Source organism: Anguilla rostrata, chromosome 2, assembly GCF_018555375.3.
Source record: "Anguilla rostrata isolate EN2019 chromosome 2, ASM1855537v3, whole genome shotgun sequence".
NCBI lineage: Eukaryota > Metazoa > Chordata > Actinopteri > Anguilliformes > Anguillidae > Anguilla > Anguilla rostrata.
In genome coordinates this window covers 58,171,844-58,186,395 of record NC_057934.1, presented here as the reverse complement: position 1 = coordinate 58,186,395, position 14,552 = coordinate 58,171,844, and the positions used below count along the sequence as shown (strand labels likewise).

The following is a 14,552-nucleotide window of genomic DNA, read 5'->3' as shown; positions in this document are numbered from 1 at the left end:
TGCATTGTATGAAGCGGAAAGAGAAAGGTTGCATGAAAAAGTCAGAGAGGTGGGAGGGGAATGGGATCTGGTTGGGATTCCTGGAACATAAAGAGAGGGAGAGGGGGTAAGAGTTGCCAGGAAGGCACTCTTTACCTTTTTAAAAAAACACAAGGTTGGTGTGTAGAATGTAAGTAATAGGGTGAAATGATATGATGTTAAACACTCTTGTACAATAGGTGGCGGTATGCACCTTTAAGTTGGTCTCAATTCGCCAGTTTAACCGAGAGAAGAAGAAGAAGGTAAGGCGCTGTTGTCGTCGCCGTTCGAAAAAAAAACTCGTCTTATCTGCAACTGACTGCGCGGGATATTTGAATGACCTGCGTACCTTTTAAGGGAATGTATAAAATGTTTGTCGGATGAAACAAGGATCGGCTGCATATTTTTCGGCGGCGGGTGCATCCAGTAATAATTCATTCCGCGAGGTATGTATGCGTTCATTTACGTTCAAAATGGCAATTTTTATCGTTAAATACTGGCAACTGGGTTGGAAGAACTTTACCATATTTATCTAAACTTCTCTTATCTACAAGTGACTGCGCGCGATATTTGAATATATTTGAATTCGCGGGAATGTAGCCTATAAAATGTTTGTCGGATGGCGCTGCGGGCTGTATTTTAGCCCAGAAAATGGGGATCATCTGCGTACTTTTTTTCGGCGCATGTGCATCCAATAATAATTCATTCCGCGAGGTATGTATGCTTTAATTCACCCTGTAAAAGTTGTACATTTTTAGGTTAAATACTGGCAACTGAGTTGCCGGAACTTTACCATATAAATAACAGTAACAACGTGTTTAGCATACGATAGCAGAATGTTGGCTATAGGTTAGCACGAGTTAGCCTAAATGTATGTTTAACTGTAAATAATACAATTCCTATTTACATATTAGCTGTTTACAATTGCTTACCTTCACAATTTTACAGTAAAAATGTAGGCATATTTTCTACAGGCCTGTGCTGTTGACTTTGTTTATCTCAGATGTTTATCTCTTTTGTGAACAGTGTTTTTGGACACAGAGTTGGGGATTTGCGTTTTTGAGGTGACGGTAGGCTATTTGAATGCAAAGGCAATCCAGCAACACGGCTGCCCACTGCTGTCAGAGAAAACCCACAGTGCACGTTTTCTTGGGCATTAATTCATTTCCCTTGTTTTCTCTCCCCCTCTTTTCCAGTTTATTTATTTATTTTTTTAAAGTTTCTGTTATGTCAGCAATACCATGAGCAAGTGTGACTCAGATTCCAGCCCAACCAACAGAACACATGGAGTCAGAGATCCTGGTGAGTTGATTGATTCCTCATGTAAGGGTTTAGATTTTGGTCGCAGGGAACTGTAAAACTTCAAAAACCTGTGATGTGGATGTTTGTGTGAATACGGGTTTGTATGTTTGTGCATTGACTGGGGTGTGCTGAAATAATGGGCAGCAAGCCTCTGAACCCTGAGAGCAAGATTATCTACTGCTGCCAGACATTCATCTAACTGCTCTCTGGCATTAAGAACCTCTACGCTAGCAGGTAAAGGTGCTACTCATCTGGGAATTTTACACACAATGTTTCTGTGCCGTGAAGACGTGCCTTTACCCAGAAAAATATTTATGCCCGGACACCAAAACTAACAGAAAAACTCGCCTTTTTTCTTCTTTTGCATAGCTAGATAAACTAAAGCCACTTTAAACACTTAACTTTTTGTTTTGTGTTGTGATCTCGCATAGCCCTTCTCTTTATACATCCATGGCGTAGCTGCAAGACGGAGGTTTGGGCAAGATTCCAGCCCCGTTTAATAGCTGCCTCGTAATTATTCACGCCCCAGCGGCGTGGAGTGACTTTAAACGGTGCGGTGTTCTCACTGAGTATACTGACAACAGTTTGTGGACATGTTCGCCGGTGGTTCTCAATCCTGAAGTTCTTTCTTCTTACTGAATATACTGCCAGCTTTATATGGTCTTTCCAGCTGCCTGTCACCTGCCTGTGTTATTTGACACAGCTGTGTGGGCAATAAAATGGTTAAAGTCCAGAGTGAAGAGAAAAAGGGGCAAATTGGTTTAATAGTCAAAATTGCACCTTGCTCTCTCCCCGGATGTAATGGAAGAGCGTTACTTGTGTTCTTTCCATGTAAAAGTGCAATCACCTGCTAAATACCAAAATTTAATGTAGTTCCTTTAGGATTGGTATTGCACGCATTGTGATTTAAAAAAAATAGATGTTAGCTGTTTGACTATGTAAATGTAGTCTATTATGGTTCTGTCATGGCATAAGAGAACTTTACTTAGCTGGTCTGTTAGCAAGGTATGGCGCTGTTGCTTACTAAACTGGGGTGATACAATGACAAAGAACATGTGTAAGTCACTCTGGACAAGAGCTTCTGGTATATTAATGACTAATTTCATGAAAACTGTAAAAATTGATAGTTTTTCTTTGTGTAAAGTCTGAGCCATAAATCTGAGTCTCTTTTTAAACTGATTTTGCAGAGAAGCCTCCTGGACCTGGACATCATCTTTCTTCCAACATAGAGAATAAGAAAGGAATCACCGTTTCACCAATTTTCCATGAGTGCAATTTTGGACATGATGTTTCTAACACCATAAACATCACTGCTAACATTGTTAATGGTATAGTGGTATATATAATTTATACATTGTATAATTTATATATAGTATATACATACTGTAGTGTGTTTGGGACAAAGATTTTTCTTGATTTGACACTGTACTCCACAATTTTTGATTTGTAATCAAACAATTAATTTGTGGTTACATTTCACATTCTCAGCTTTTATTTTAAAGGTATTTATACATTTTGGTTTCACCATGTAGAAATGACTGTACATTTTATAAATAGTTTCCCCCATTTCATGAGAATAACTGACTCCGAAGGCTAGAATAAAAACTAGATACTGAAAGCTCTCTTGTACCTGCACTAAGGAAGCAATTGAACATACCTTACTAATCAGAACCACATGGGATGCCATTTGTCCCAAACATTATAATACCCTGAAGTGAGGGGACTAATCAAAGAAAGTGCTCTTATTTCTACATGGTGAATACAAAACATAAAAATACCCGTGAATAAGAGTTGTGAGTGCATTTTAACCCCATAAGAATTGTTTGAGTACAAATCTAAAATTGTAGAGTTCAGAGCCAAAAGAAGAAAAAAAAATTGTCCCAAATATTATGGAGCTCACTGTATAATGTGTAACATTTGTCATTTTGTCCCTTTCCTTTGCTGTGTTTGAAGGGTTGGATGAGGACATTAGGGCTGTCAAACGATGGTTCGATATTGGAATGCTATTTGAATTGTAAACAAAAAATTACTTTCGAGAAAATTTGTATAGTAATGTGAAAGGGAAAAAAATACAGCGCATCTGTATTGTGGCTGTCTTCCTTTCAAGTTGGGTTTTGTTAAAACAAAAATAAATCTCGCATTTTAGCGCCTCCTCTGTTGAAAACGTAAGGCGCTAAAATGCCTAAAATTGCTATGTTGTATTACGCACACATTCACTTCATTCTTAGTCCGATTAGGTCGCGTCTTTTCCTCCGCTGAGAATATAGTGAAGTAAGTGAATAAAAAGGAGATTGGCCCTGGCCTCTTCGCAAGTGGACTGTCTGGTGTTTGGCAAATAATATATAAAGTTAAAGCTATGCTAATCTTAGGTCCCTCTCCAAAATGTCCAAGAAAGTATACCTTTAACTTTTGATAGCATAGTACTTTATTCGAAAATTATCCACCAGAATGAAAAAAACCTTTGGTCATATTTTTCGAAATTGTGTGCCTTAATGCTATTTTTAAAAAAAGCATTACAAACTGGGGTTGACATGTGGTACGCAAGTAGCCTATGCATGCACGGCTAAAAGATTAAAATGCGCGACAATTTTATTGTATCCATTTTTCGGTGCCCATCCATTTTTAGGTACGCGTTTCGTTATGGCATAAAATTGCCACGCATTGTTATATTTTTGCTGTGCATGCGTACTCTCGTACCACTAATGTCAACACCTGATGATAAAAGTGAACTCTATGTAGATATTAAAAGCTATCTCTAATGTTCATGTTAACGTTCTTTTTAGACCTGTCTGCGTTCATGTTTATGTTCCAATAAAATATAAATTTGGCAGTTACCTTTCTCGTTGTATTGGGTTGCCATCTTGTGGACATAACGCGCAATTAACACAGCCGGAAAGTTGGTCAGATTCTGACATGTAATTCAAAATTAACACTTGTGATATATATTGGAACTTGTTTTATTTATTTATTTATTTATTTATTTATTTATTATATTCGAACGTAATTTTTGACCAGTGTTGACAGCCCTAAAGGACATCAGCTTATGAGTAGTGCTTTATTTATACATTGCCAAGGACAATATTTTAATAATAATGAATAAAATCACTTCATCCTGGTTTACTAATGGCATGTTACACTGCTGTATCCTTTCCGACCAGAACACCGCCCCCCCGGCCCCGGCCGCAGCCGTCCTAAGATATAGTGTGGATGGAGGACCCTGGTTCAATATCATTTACTTTTTCTTTTAGTTGGTGCAAGAATGGACTGATATGAAACACTAGTCTTTGTGTACACAGACTTAAAGCTTATCACATGGGGTGGATTTATGTGATGGGCAACCATGGCTTAATGACCCACAATAATGTGTTTTTAGGTGTAATAGAGCCAGCTTCTCCCTCTACATGTCCCCAAGTAGGGATGAACAGAGGAGGACAGAGAGCAACAAAACGCTCTTGGTAAGATGTTTTTTTATTTTTATTTTGAGTGCTGACTCACAAGGCAGTGCGGTCTGGGGCGTGGGGCGTGGGTGCATGCAAACCAAGTCATGTTCTGTAGTAAAGCTCTGAAGTAAAACTACATGTAAATTCCTTAAATTAGCTTTTTTTTTTTTTAGATAAATAATTGAAACTCACAACTCTATATCCTAATTCATTCAAAAGTTTCACAATGTGTATGCAACTTGCTATTTTAACATTATGTTTTCCCATCAAACCTGGGTCAAATACATATTTGTTTTGGATTCAAATACTTTTCTACGCTTTACTGATCTTGCCTGGTGTATTGGAACCACTGAAATACTCTTAAAAAGTGCAAACCCTACTTCTGGTCATACTGGCAGTCTCAATTATACCAGGCAAAATCAATAAAGTACAGAAAAGTATTTGAATCCAAAACAAATACGTATTTGACCCAAGTCTGATTCCCATAAATTGTATTGTTGCATAGAAAACAAATAGCATGCTGTATGTGTGATTGTGATCATCTGTCTCCAGAATTACCTGTTTAAATTCAGAAGTATTTTTCTGTTAAACTTGTATCTTTAACAAACTACATTATTTGATGCTCAAATAATGGTTCACTTAGATTTCATTTATTTACTAATTTAAATAACTTTAAATATGAATTGCACACATTTGTATTGCATTACATCAACATGTACTCATTGTTTTTAGGGACAGCATTATCATTTACAAGACAAATTATCAATTAAATTTACTATTGCTCAAAAGCTTGCTTCATTATTTTGTTGATTGTCAAACAATTACTTGGACACGTTTTAGATTTGAGAATTTCCCTGATCAACATGACAGGCCCAATTTTATTCTTTCATTGTTCATGAAGCATTTTACGCAGTGTCAACTAGATTTTTTCCAGGCATGCAGTGAAAAATCCACACAAGGCCATATTGCAGTGCACACTTAGGTAGACTTAACTAACTAAACTATGGGTCATTTAACTTCATTTTAAACCTACACATTCAGAGAGCTGAAAGATCAAAGGAGAAAATTAAAAATGACATTTTAAACGTTGAGCCCCCAAAAACTCTTAGTATGTTTTTGTACAGCTTGAACAACACAATACTGAACACCTTGCATTTCTGCCATTTTCTTTAACAATAAAAAAACAGCTATGCTTGTTGATATAGTGATTTGAATTTAATCCTTAGATTTCTGCGAACTAATTTCATGCTCCAATGTTTTATATTTTGCAGTGCACCATGCACCGATATGACAACTGCACCTCAGAAAAGGGAGAAAGAAAACACGGATGACACCATTGCTGGATATATTCACCGAGTGTCGCGAATCATGACCTCTGCAAAACGCCATAGATACTTCACTGCAACTTTTCAAAGTCGTGAGGGCTTCCACCGCACTGTCATTTTTGATGTAGATAGATATGCCCGCTTCCAGCACGCGTCTACAAACCAAACACCTGTGGAACTTGAGCGCATCACCAAAGAACACAGTAAGTTTATTTTACATAATATCCTAGGAGCGATATGACCATTTGCCTACTTTTTGTGCTCTGCAGAATGCTACTTTTTTTTTTTTGCAGCATGATTTAAATGCCACCTACAAGATACTGAAGTTCGTTCAGGACTACTCACGTATTTAGATAAAAAATGTAATGAATATGTCAGTACAGTTTTTTTGGTTTTGGTCTAAATGGATCTGCTTCAATGCACGCACCCCCCCCCCCCCCCCCCCAGTACCTGGAAGCAGGTCCAAACAACAGGTGGTGCTGGGGTTGTGGAGGGTGAGCGCAGTTCTGTGCAGTAGCTGTGGAGGGTGAGCGCAGTTCTGTGCAGTAGATGTGCAGGGTGAGCGCAGCTCTGTGCAGTAGCTGTGCAGGGTGAGCGCAGTTCTGTACAGTAGCAAGTGAAGCAGCGCAGGCAATAAGCAGCACTGCAGAGATCTGACTGTTGGTTTAAAAAGGCGCTCGCTCCACTGGTTGTGTGCGCATGTGATTGGTTGTTTACGGAAAAATAGTAGGCAAGTAAGCTGATTCAGACGTGGCCCAGAACTTTAATAACATGCCACCTTTATGTCTCTGTGTATGTAGTGCCTCCTGCTAACTAACGTACTGCACTTCAACACTCTTTAATGGTAATTTAATGACTAGTTCCAATCATTTAAGGTATAAAAATGTTAATTACTTAACATGCGGCTTCATAAAGTTTCAGTGGGGTGCTGGTAAAAAGAACTGCATGCTAAAAAGTAAGTACGAACTCATAGCCCAACTTATAACAAGTGTAGTATGCACTAAGTACAATGCAATTGAGGTATTACTATATTGTGTTATTTATCTTCCTTCAGTGTAACCCCCTACTTGTTCTGGTTATTTTTTTATTGCAAATAATTTGTTAATAATACCATTGAAAGATTGCACATGAGTAACATTCTCTGCACCAGCAAACCTTTTACTGTGCTGTGTATTCCTTTCATTTGCCATGTCATTATAATAATGCAATATATGTAATATCAATTACTATCACACTAATATTGTACATTGATGTTTTGTTTAAACAAATACTGTTTTCTTTCTGCTGTATAATTGTATGTTCAGTATGTTTCTACAAATGCAAATACAAATTCAATGTTTTGTAACTTCTTCAAAGAAATGGTGATTTATTTCTGCATCTGGATGTAATTAATAAGCCTCAGCAATTCAAATGTACTTGTATTGTATCTTGACAATGCCATTCACTTTTCAGGCTTCAACGATCCTTCAAGTTTTAAGATTATATGCAATCGTGAAACTATACTGACAGATACCAGCATTGACTTCCCTGTGAAAAGGGAGAAAGAAAACACGGATGACACCATTGCTGGATATATTCACAGAGTGTCGCGAATCATGACCTCTGCAAAATGCCATAGATACTTCACTGCAACTTTTCAAAGTAGAGAGGGCTTCCACCGCACTGTCATTTTTGATGTAGATAGATATGCCCTCTTCCAGCACGCGTCTACAAACCAAACACCTGTGGAACTTGAGCACATCACCAAAGAACACAGTAAGTTTATTTTACATAATATCCTAGGACCGATATGACCATTTGCCTACTTTTTGTGCTCTGCAGAATGCTACTTTTTTTCTTTTGCAGCATGATTTAAATGCCACCTACAAGATACTGAAGTTCGTTCAGGACTACTCACGTATGTAGATAAAAAATTAAATGAATATGTCAGTACAGTTTTTTTGGTTTTGGTCTAAATGGATCTGCTTCAATGCACGCACCCCCCCCCCCCCCCCCCAGTACCTGGAAGCAGGTCCAAACAACAGGTGGTGCTGGGGTTGTGGAGGGTGAGCGCAGTTCTGTGCAGTAGCTGTGGAGGGTGAGCGCAGTTCTGTGCAGTAGCTGTGGAGGGTGAGCGCAGTTCTGTGCAGTAGCTGTGGAGGGTGAGCGCAGCTCTGTGCAGTAGCTGTGGAGGGTGAGCGCAGTTCTGTGCAGTAGCTGTGAGGTGAGCGCGCTGTGCAGTAGCTTGCCAGTTCTGTGCAGTAGCTGTGGAGGGTGAGCGCAGCTCTGTGCAGTAGCTGTGCAGGGTGAGCGCAGTTCTGTACAGTAGCAAGTGAAGCAGCGCAGGCAATAAGCAGCACTGCAGAGATCCAACTGTTGGTTTAAAAAGGTGCTCGCTCCACTGGTTGTGTGCGCATGTGATTGGTTGATTACGGAAACAATAGTAGGCAAGTAAGCTGATTCAGATGTGGCCCAGAACTTTAATAACATGCCACCTTTATGTCTCTGTGTATGTAGCGCCTCCTGCTAACTAACGTACTGCACTTCAACACTCTTTAATGGTAATTTAATGACTAGTTCCCATCATTTAAGGTATAAAAATGTTAATTACTTAACATGCGGCTTCAGAAAGTTTCAGTGGGGTGCTGGTAAAAAGAACTGCATGCTAAAAAGTAAGTACGAACTCATAGCCCAACTTATAACAAGTGTAGTATGCACTAAGTACAATGCAATTGAGATATTACTATATTGTGTTATTCATCTTCCTTCAGTGTAACCCCTACTTGTTCTGGTTATTTTTTTATTGCAAATAATTTGTTAATAATACCATTGACCATTAAAAGATTGCACATGAGTAACATTCTCTGCACCAGCAAACCTTTTATATGCTATGTATTCCTTTCATTTGCCATGTCATTATGATGATGCAATATATGTAATATCAATTACTCTCACACTAATATTGTACATTGATGTTTTGTTTAAACAAATACTGTTTTTTTTTCTGCTATATAATTGTATGTTCAATATGTTTCTGTACAAATGCAAATACAAATTCAATGTTTTGTAACTTCTTCCAATAAATGGTGATTTATTTCCACATCTGGATGTAATTAATAAGCCTCAGCAATTCAGATGTACTTGTATTGTATCTTGACAATGCCATTCACTTTTCAGGCTTCAACGATCCTTCAAGTTTTAAGATTATATGCAATCGTGAAACTATACTGACAAATACCAGCGTTGACTTCCCTGTGAAAACTGTTGATGACTTCTCCAAATTCACTATTGACAAAATCAAGACCATGCCTTCAAAACAGCCAGTAAGTACATAGCTCATTTGAAAACGAACTGGAAAATACTATATAACAGATCGGACAGTCACCACAATGCACAGTCCTGTATTGTTAAAACTTCAACACTTTAAATTACCATCTGTATACTCATACACATATCTACACCCATTGACTTGACAGTTCATACCAAAACACTTAATGTGTTTACTAAATCACCTTGTACTTCCATATTTCAAAATTACTGACATGTAATCCAACACATTGCTACAAAACAATCACAGCACGTTTGCCTCTTAAACTTCATATTTAAATATCAGACTACATCTGCTGAGTACTGTAACAACTTGACATACAGCTGCTGTAATTTTCTCCAGTTTCCAAAATCCAAAAAGAAGGATATAAAAATGTAATGTGGCAAGTTTCTCTTAGTCTTAAAGAGTGCACTTATTTTCCCTCCAGATTCCCTCAATTGATGCCCATGTTTCTGCTCTCCAACCAGCAACATCTCAGGTGACCAAGTGGGGAGGAGACCTTGAAGCAAAAGAGTGCTGGATCTCAGACAGCACAAGCAGCATACAACTGACCTTATGGAACAAAGCCATCACCACTGTAGAGCTACAGAAATCCTACAGATTTTCTAATTTAACAACAAGACAGTTCTTGGGAGAAACATTTTTAACAATAACACCTAGCACTAAGATCACCCCAATCGATACCTTAAAAAACATCCATCCCATGCCCACTGAAGGAACCTGCAATGAAAATGTCTTGGCTATTGAAGCAGAAGTTACTGCTGTCTCTATCACTCAAAGGCACACGTGATCTGTGCCACAAAAACCAGGCCACATTTGACACCAAATCTCTGAAAAACAAGTGCACAGAATGTAAAATGCATCAGTATACCTGCAATTACAATACCTCTACGACTGGAGTAATCAATTGCAAAGCGGCCACAGGCACTCACAAGCTCAGTTTGTACACGACTGCAATGAATACCTACCTCCAAAACAACAACCTACAACACCTTGTAAATGATACAGGCGAGTTAGAAAACCATTTCTTGGATCGGCGCAACTTCACCTTCACAGTTGCACAGAACGTCATCACACACATGCAAGCTGCATCACTTAGTGAAACTACAAAACCATACACACACACACCACCACTTCATATGTAGATGATTCTTCACAAAATAATCATGTCCAGTGACATGGAACAAGACAAAACAGAACAGGCTCTCACTGCCATTTTTTTTGTCCCGTTAAGTTTCTTAAACATTTTGATATTTGCATTTTTAACCCCATGCTGGGGTGTTTGTTCCCTGCTGAGGGCAGTGTTTTCTGGGGTGGCTGTGGTGTACTAAGTAGTGCCGAGTTGCACTGGGGCAATTCTGGCCGCACGTGGTTGTCCTGTGCCTTGTTGGGTGGTTTTTGGTATCTACTTTTTTTCCCCTCCAATGCTGTGTACTCACAAGCCATGTGTGTAAACTGCAGGATTTTTGTAGCTCAACGGCAGTGATGGTGTCTTGCCACTGAAGGAGAAATTGCCGTCCTCCTTGAGGGAAACATTACAATGGAATGTGACTGTAAAGAGGTTTAAACTATATGACAGAATATTGAGGTCATTGGTAAACTGTGATTCTGTAGCAAAAGATTATATTATCAATCAACTACTCTTAAAAACTCACCTTGAGTCGTAAGATTTACAACGTACTGTTTGCTGTAAGGGTAGGCGATTTGGATTAATATTCATATCACAATATGAATTAATAAAAATATCACTATATAATTTTATTTTTTCAGTAATACCTATATATATTTTTTCAATTATTCAGTAATACCTATAAAACCAGAAAGGTTAAGACATGACGCAACTAAACTCAGCATGTTTATTGTGCAGTTTTTTTGCACCAAAGCTAACAAGGATTCTTTCTTTTAAAAAAAGAATTTTCTTTGGGGTTTTTTCCCCCTTCTCTTTAGGTTCCTTTAGCCCAGTTTTACATTTTTTTTTTTTTTTTACTTGCCAGGAAAGACCTTTAAATGGCTTTTGGAGTGTCCGTTACTTTTGTTAACGGTCAATACTGGTACAATGCTGATGATACTGTAAAACTGAATATACATAATTATGTTCATTTTAATGCATTCTAATTTAGTTTATTTTTCTATACTTAATATTCCCCCTTTTTCAACTTCCCTTATTCTTAAGCTTTTTGGTGTGGTTGTTGTGTATTCTTTAATTGGATCTATATAAGCCAACCCAAGACATATCTGCAAGCTTACTTGGCCAATGAATAACATTCTTAATTATTCAGAGTATCAAAATCATCTGATTCTGATTCTATGAAACCTTTCTGATGTTTAAAGTGATTGGGCATTAAATACATTTTGATGTAAATAAATATTTTTACTACAGAGCCTGGGTTCTGTCTAAATTTCTTATGTCTAAGGGCTATATGCTACATTCTAATGCTAAAGATGTTCTTTGGGGATCTTGTGTTAAAAGTTGAAAACTATTTTTCCCTGAAAATAGCTCTGCAGTTCTAGAGAAATTTGTTGGAAGTTAAACGGCTTCTTTACAATCTCTCAATAGGCGATATGCACAGAAGTAAAGGTATTTATGCAGGAAAAGGTGCAAATAGTACTCAGTGGAGCACATGTAATGGAAAAGGTGCACACCTTCACTGCACATTACGCATTACAGCTGCATGAGGTTCTTTGCACTTTACACACAAATGTAGGATGTCTAATGATTACAATTTTCCCCAAAAGTTATTAGTTCTGAACTAATGTGCTGACTGAGCAGTTCACCTGACACATGAAGGTGTTTTTGAAGCTTGTAAATCTGCAGTACGGGACTATTGCTGGCCATGTACTAGCTAAGGCCAACCCTACTTGGTTAAAAAGAGCTGACAAGAGTCCTTAAACACACCACTACCATGACACAACCCTTACGTTTAAAACAAATGTGAATGCAAATCTACACCGTGGCCTTTTAAAAAAAAAAGTAAATAAAATAAAGGAAAGAAAGCTTGAACTGGGAATCAAATTATATATTCTTTTAAAATAAATGTGGCACCCGGCATGAGCTGACACGTATCCAGTTCCCGCCCTTTTTTGGAATGTTCCATCTGCAATCGCGTTCTTGTGTGAACCTTACTGCCAATACTCTTCTGAAACACGTATTGGCACCAGCTACTTTTCACACCGCAGAATGCAATCAGGCTCTCGCAGAGTACAGCCGGAGGAAGACCTTTAATATATGGGAAGGAATGTTGCCTCAACAATCCTACTGAAGGAATGTTGCCTCAACAATTCTACCGCAAAATGAGAAACAAGATTTATTCCTGTAAAGGAAACCAAGTCTCATTCGTAGTTTTTGAATTTATTTATCAATATGGGTCTTAAAAGTCAGGTTTCCATCAGATATTTATAGTGTGAGACTCTCAATATGGGCACCATTGAGTGTGCATATCTGTAGCTCAGTAAAATCTTTCTTTTTAGAGCTGGTAAATAATATGTATTTAGTTTTGTCTGAATTTAATACTAGTTTGAGATCTGAGAGGGCCTTCTGCAAGGCATTGAAGCCGAGCTGCAGATTTTCAACAGCTTGGGATACAGTAGAAGCACAGTAAAGTGATGTGTCATCATGCATAAAGATGTAGATTGCAACTCTTTACATGAGAAACAACATTATTTATAAAAATTGTAAATAATACAGGACCTAAAATGTAACCTTGAGAGACACCATTAATTATATTGAGAAACTTGGAACAAGTTATACATTAGCAGCTATACATTGAGACCTGTCAGATAGTAGTTTTCAAACCATTTACAGGCAGTTAGATCCAATCCAATAGAGGATAGCCTATGCAACAATGTGGATTGATCGAGGGTATCAATGCTTCAGACAGGTTCACAAAAAGAAGAGCACAATGTGGTCTATTATCTAAAAAGGTCACAATGTCACTTATCACAAGAGTTGTAGAAGAAATAGTACTACGATCAGCTCTGAATCGTGATTGGTGATTGCTCAGAATGGAGTACCTAGTGAGAAAGGCTTTAAGCTGCTTGTTGATGAGAGATTCTAGAACCATAGCCAAGCAGGACAGTTTAGAAATAGGGCACTGATTATTAAGGTCTCTAGGATCACCACCCTTATGGAGTGGTAGCACATGCGCAGCTTTCCATACTTTAGGGATAACACCTGAGAGAATAGTGAGATTAAAAATATGAGCCAGGGGCACTGCAATCAGAGGAGCAGCAAACCTAATAAAATATAGTTGATCTTCTCCAGTGGACTTATTCGTATCAATAGCCAGGAGAGCACTAAGCACCTCACACAAAATGGAGAAAAAGAAAAATGGGCAACTCTGTTCCTGGTAACTCCAAAATTAGGAGCAGTATTTGGAGAATCATGGGTTCCTTCGGATGTAGGCTCAGATAAATCTGAAATGTCAACATTAATTCTGGATTCTCTCTCAAAAATATGGCTCACTGCAACAAAATGCTGGCATCAGCTATTTCACTCTGATCCATAACTGAATTAGAGTGTAGCCTGATTTGATTAGGCAGTGAGTTATGACCTTTGCACTTAGTTGAGTTAACTTTTTTTAACTTTTCTGGATTAGCATGAGAGCCAACAAGAAAATAATATTTTAATTTTGCATTCCTTACAGAGGTAGCGTGCTTATTTCTTAACTGTCTGAAGGCCAGCCAGTCTGACGAGCTACTGGTGCATCTGGCTTGAGCCCAAGCTTCATTTCTCAACTGAATCAAGTCAATGAGCTCAGATGTAAACCAGGGAGGTTTTGAACTCTAAATCCTCTCATGGGTGCATACTTGTTTGTCAGGGAGATAAACACAGATGAGAAATGGTCAAGTGTAATCTCAGGATCAGATCAGGGATACTAGAGATACATGACAAATTGGCATGGTACAGATCATACACGAACCCTTGTTTCTCAAAGTTCCAGAAGTTCCTCTTTTCGATAAAATGGGGTTTTGATTTAGGCAGTCTAGTGTCTCTGATGCACACTATTGGACAATGATCACTCAAATCCAGTGGAAAACCTCAACTGGACAAATATTTATGTGGTCTCTGTTCTTTGTTGACAGGGTTGTGTTTGTTGTGTGTATTATTGTTTTTTTTTAATGGTTGCAGTCATGTTTCATTAGTTTGTCATGCCCACCTGT

The 14,552-nt window shown here is 38.1% G+C and overlaps 1 protein-coding gene across 7 annotated transcripts; it reads left to right on the top strand.

The window, feature by feature from the left end:
• The first annotated feature begins 239 nt into the window (after nucleotides 1–239).
• On the top strand, nucleotides 240–11,773 carry LOC135248603 (uncharacterized). Of its 7 annotated transcripts, none has more exons than XM_064323421.1 (9): nucleotides 246–464; nucleotides 619–732; nucleotides 1,215–1,320; nucleotides 2,508–2,648; nucleotides 4,694–4,775; nucleotides 6,032–6,288; nucleotides 7,538–7,840; nucleotides 9,242–9,387; nucleotides 9,820–11,773. In XM_064323421.1, exons 3-9 carry the CDS (start codon nucleotides 1,260–1,262, stop codon nucleotides 10,180–10,182), a joined length of 1,353 nt encoding a protein of 450 aa, XP_064179491.1. In that variant the 5' UTR covers nucleotides 246–464; nucleotides 619–732; nucleotides 1,215–1,259; the 3' UTR covers nucleotides 10,183–11,773. The 7 variants fall into 7 exon arrangements, with proteins under 7 accessions (XP_064179494.1, XP_064179493.1, XP_064179491.1 ...); XM_064323422.1 differs by having other exon boundaries at nucleotides 246–466; nucleotides 706–732; XM_064323424.1 differs by lacking the exon at nucleotides 2,508–2,648 and having other exon boundaries at nucleotides 240–464.
• Nucleotides 11,774–14,552: the final 2,779 nt, after the last annotated feature.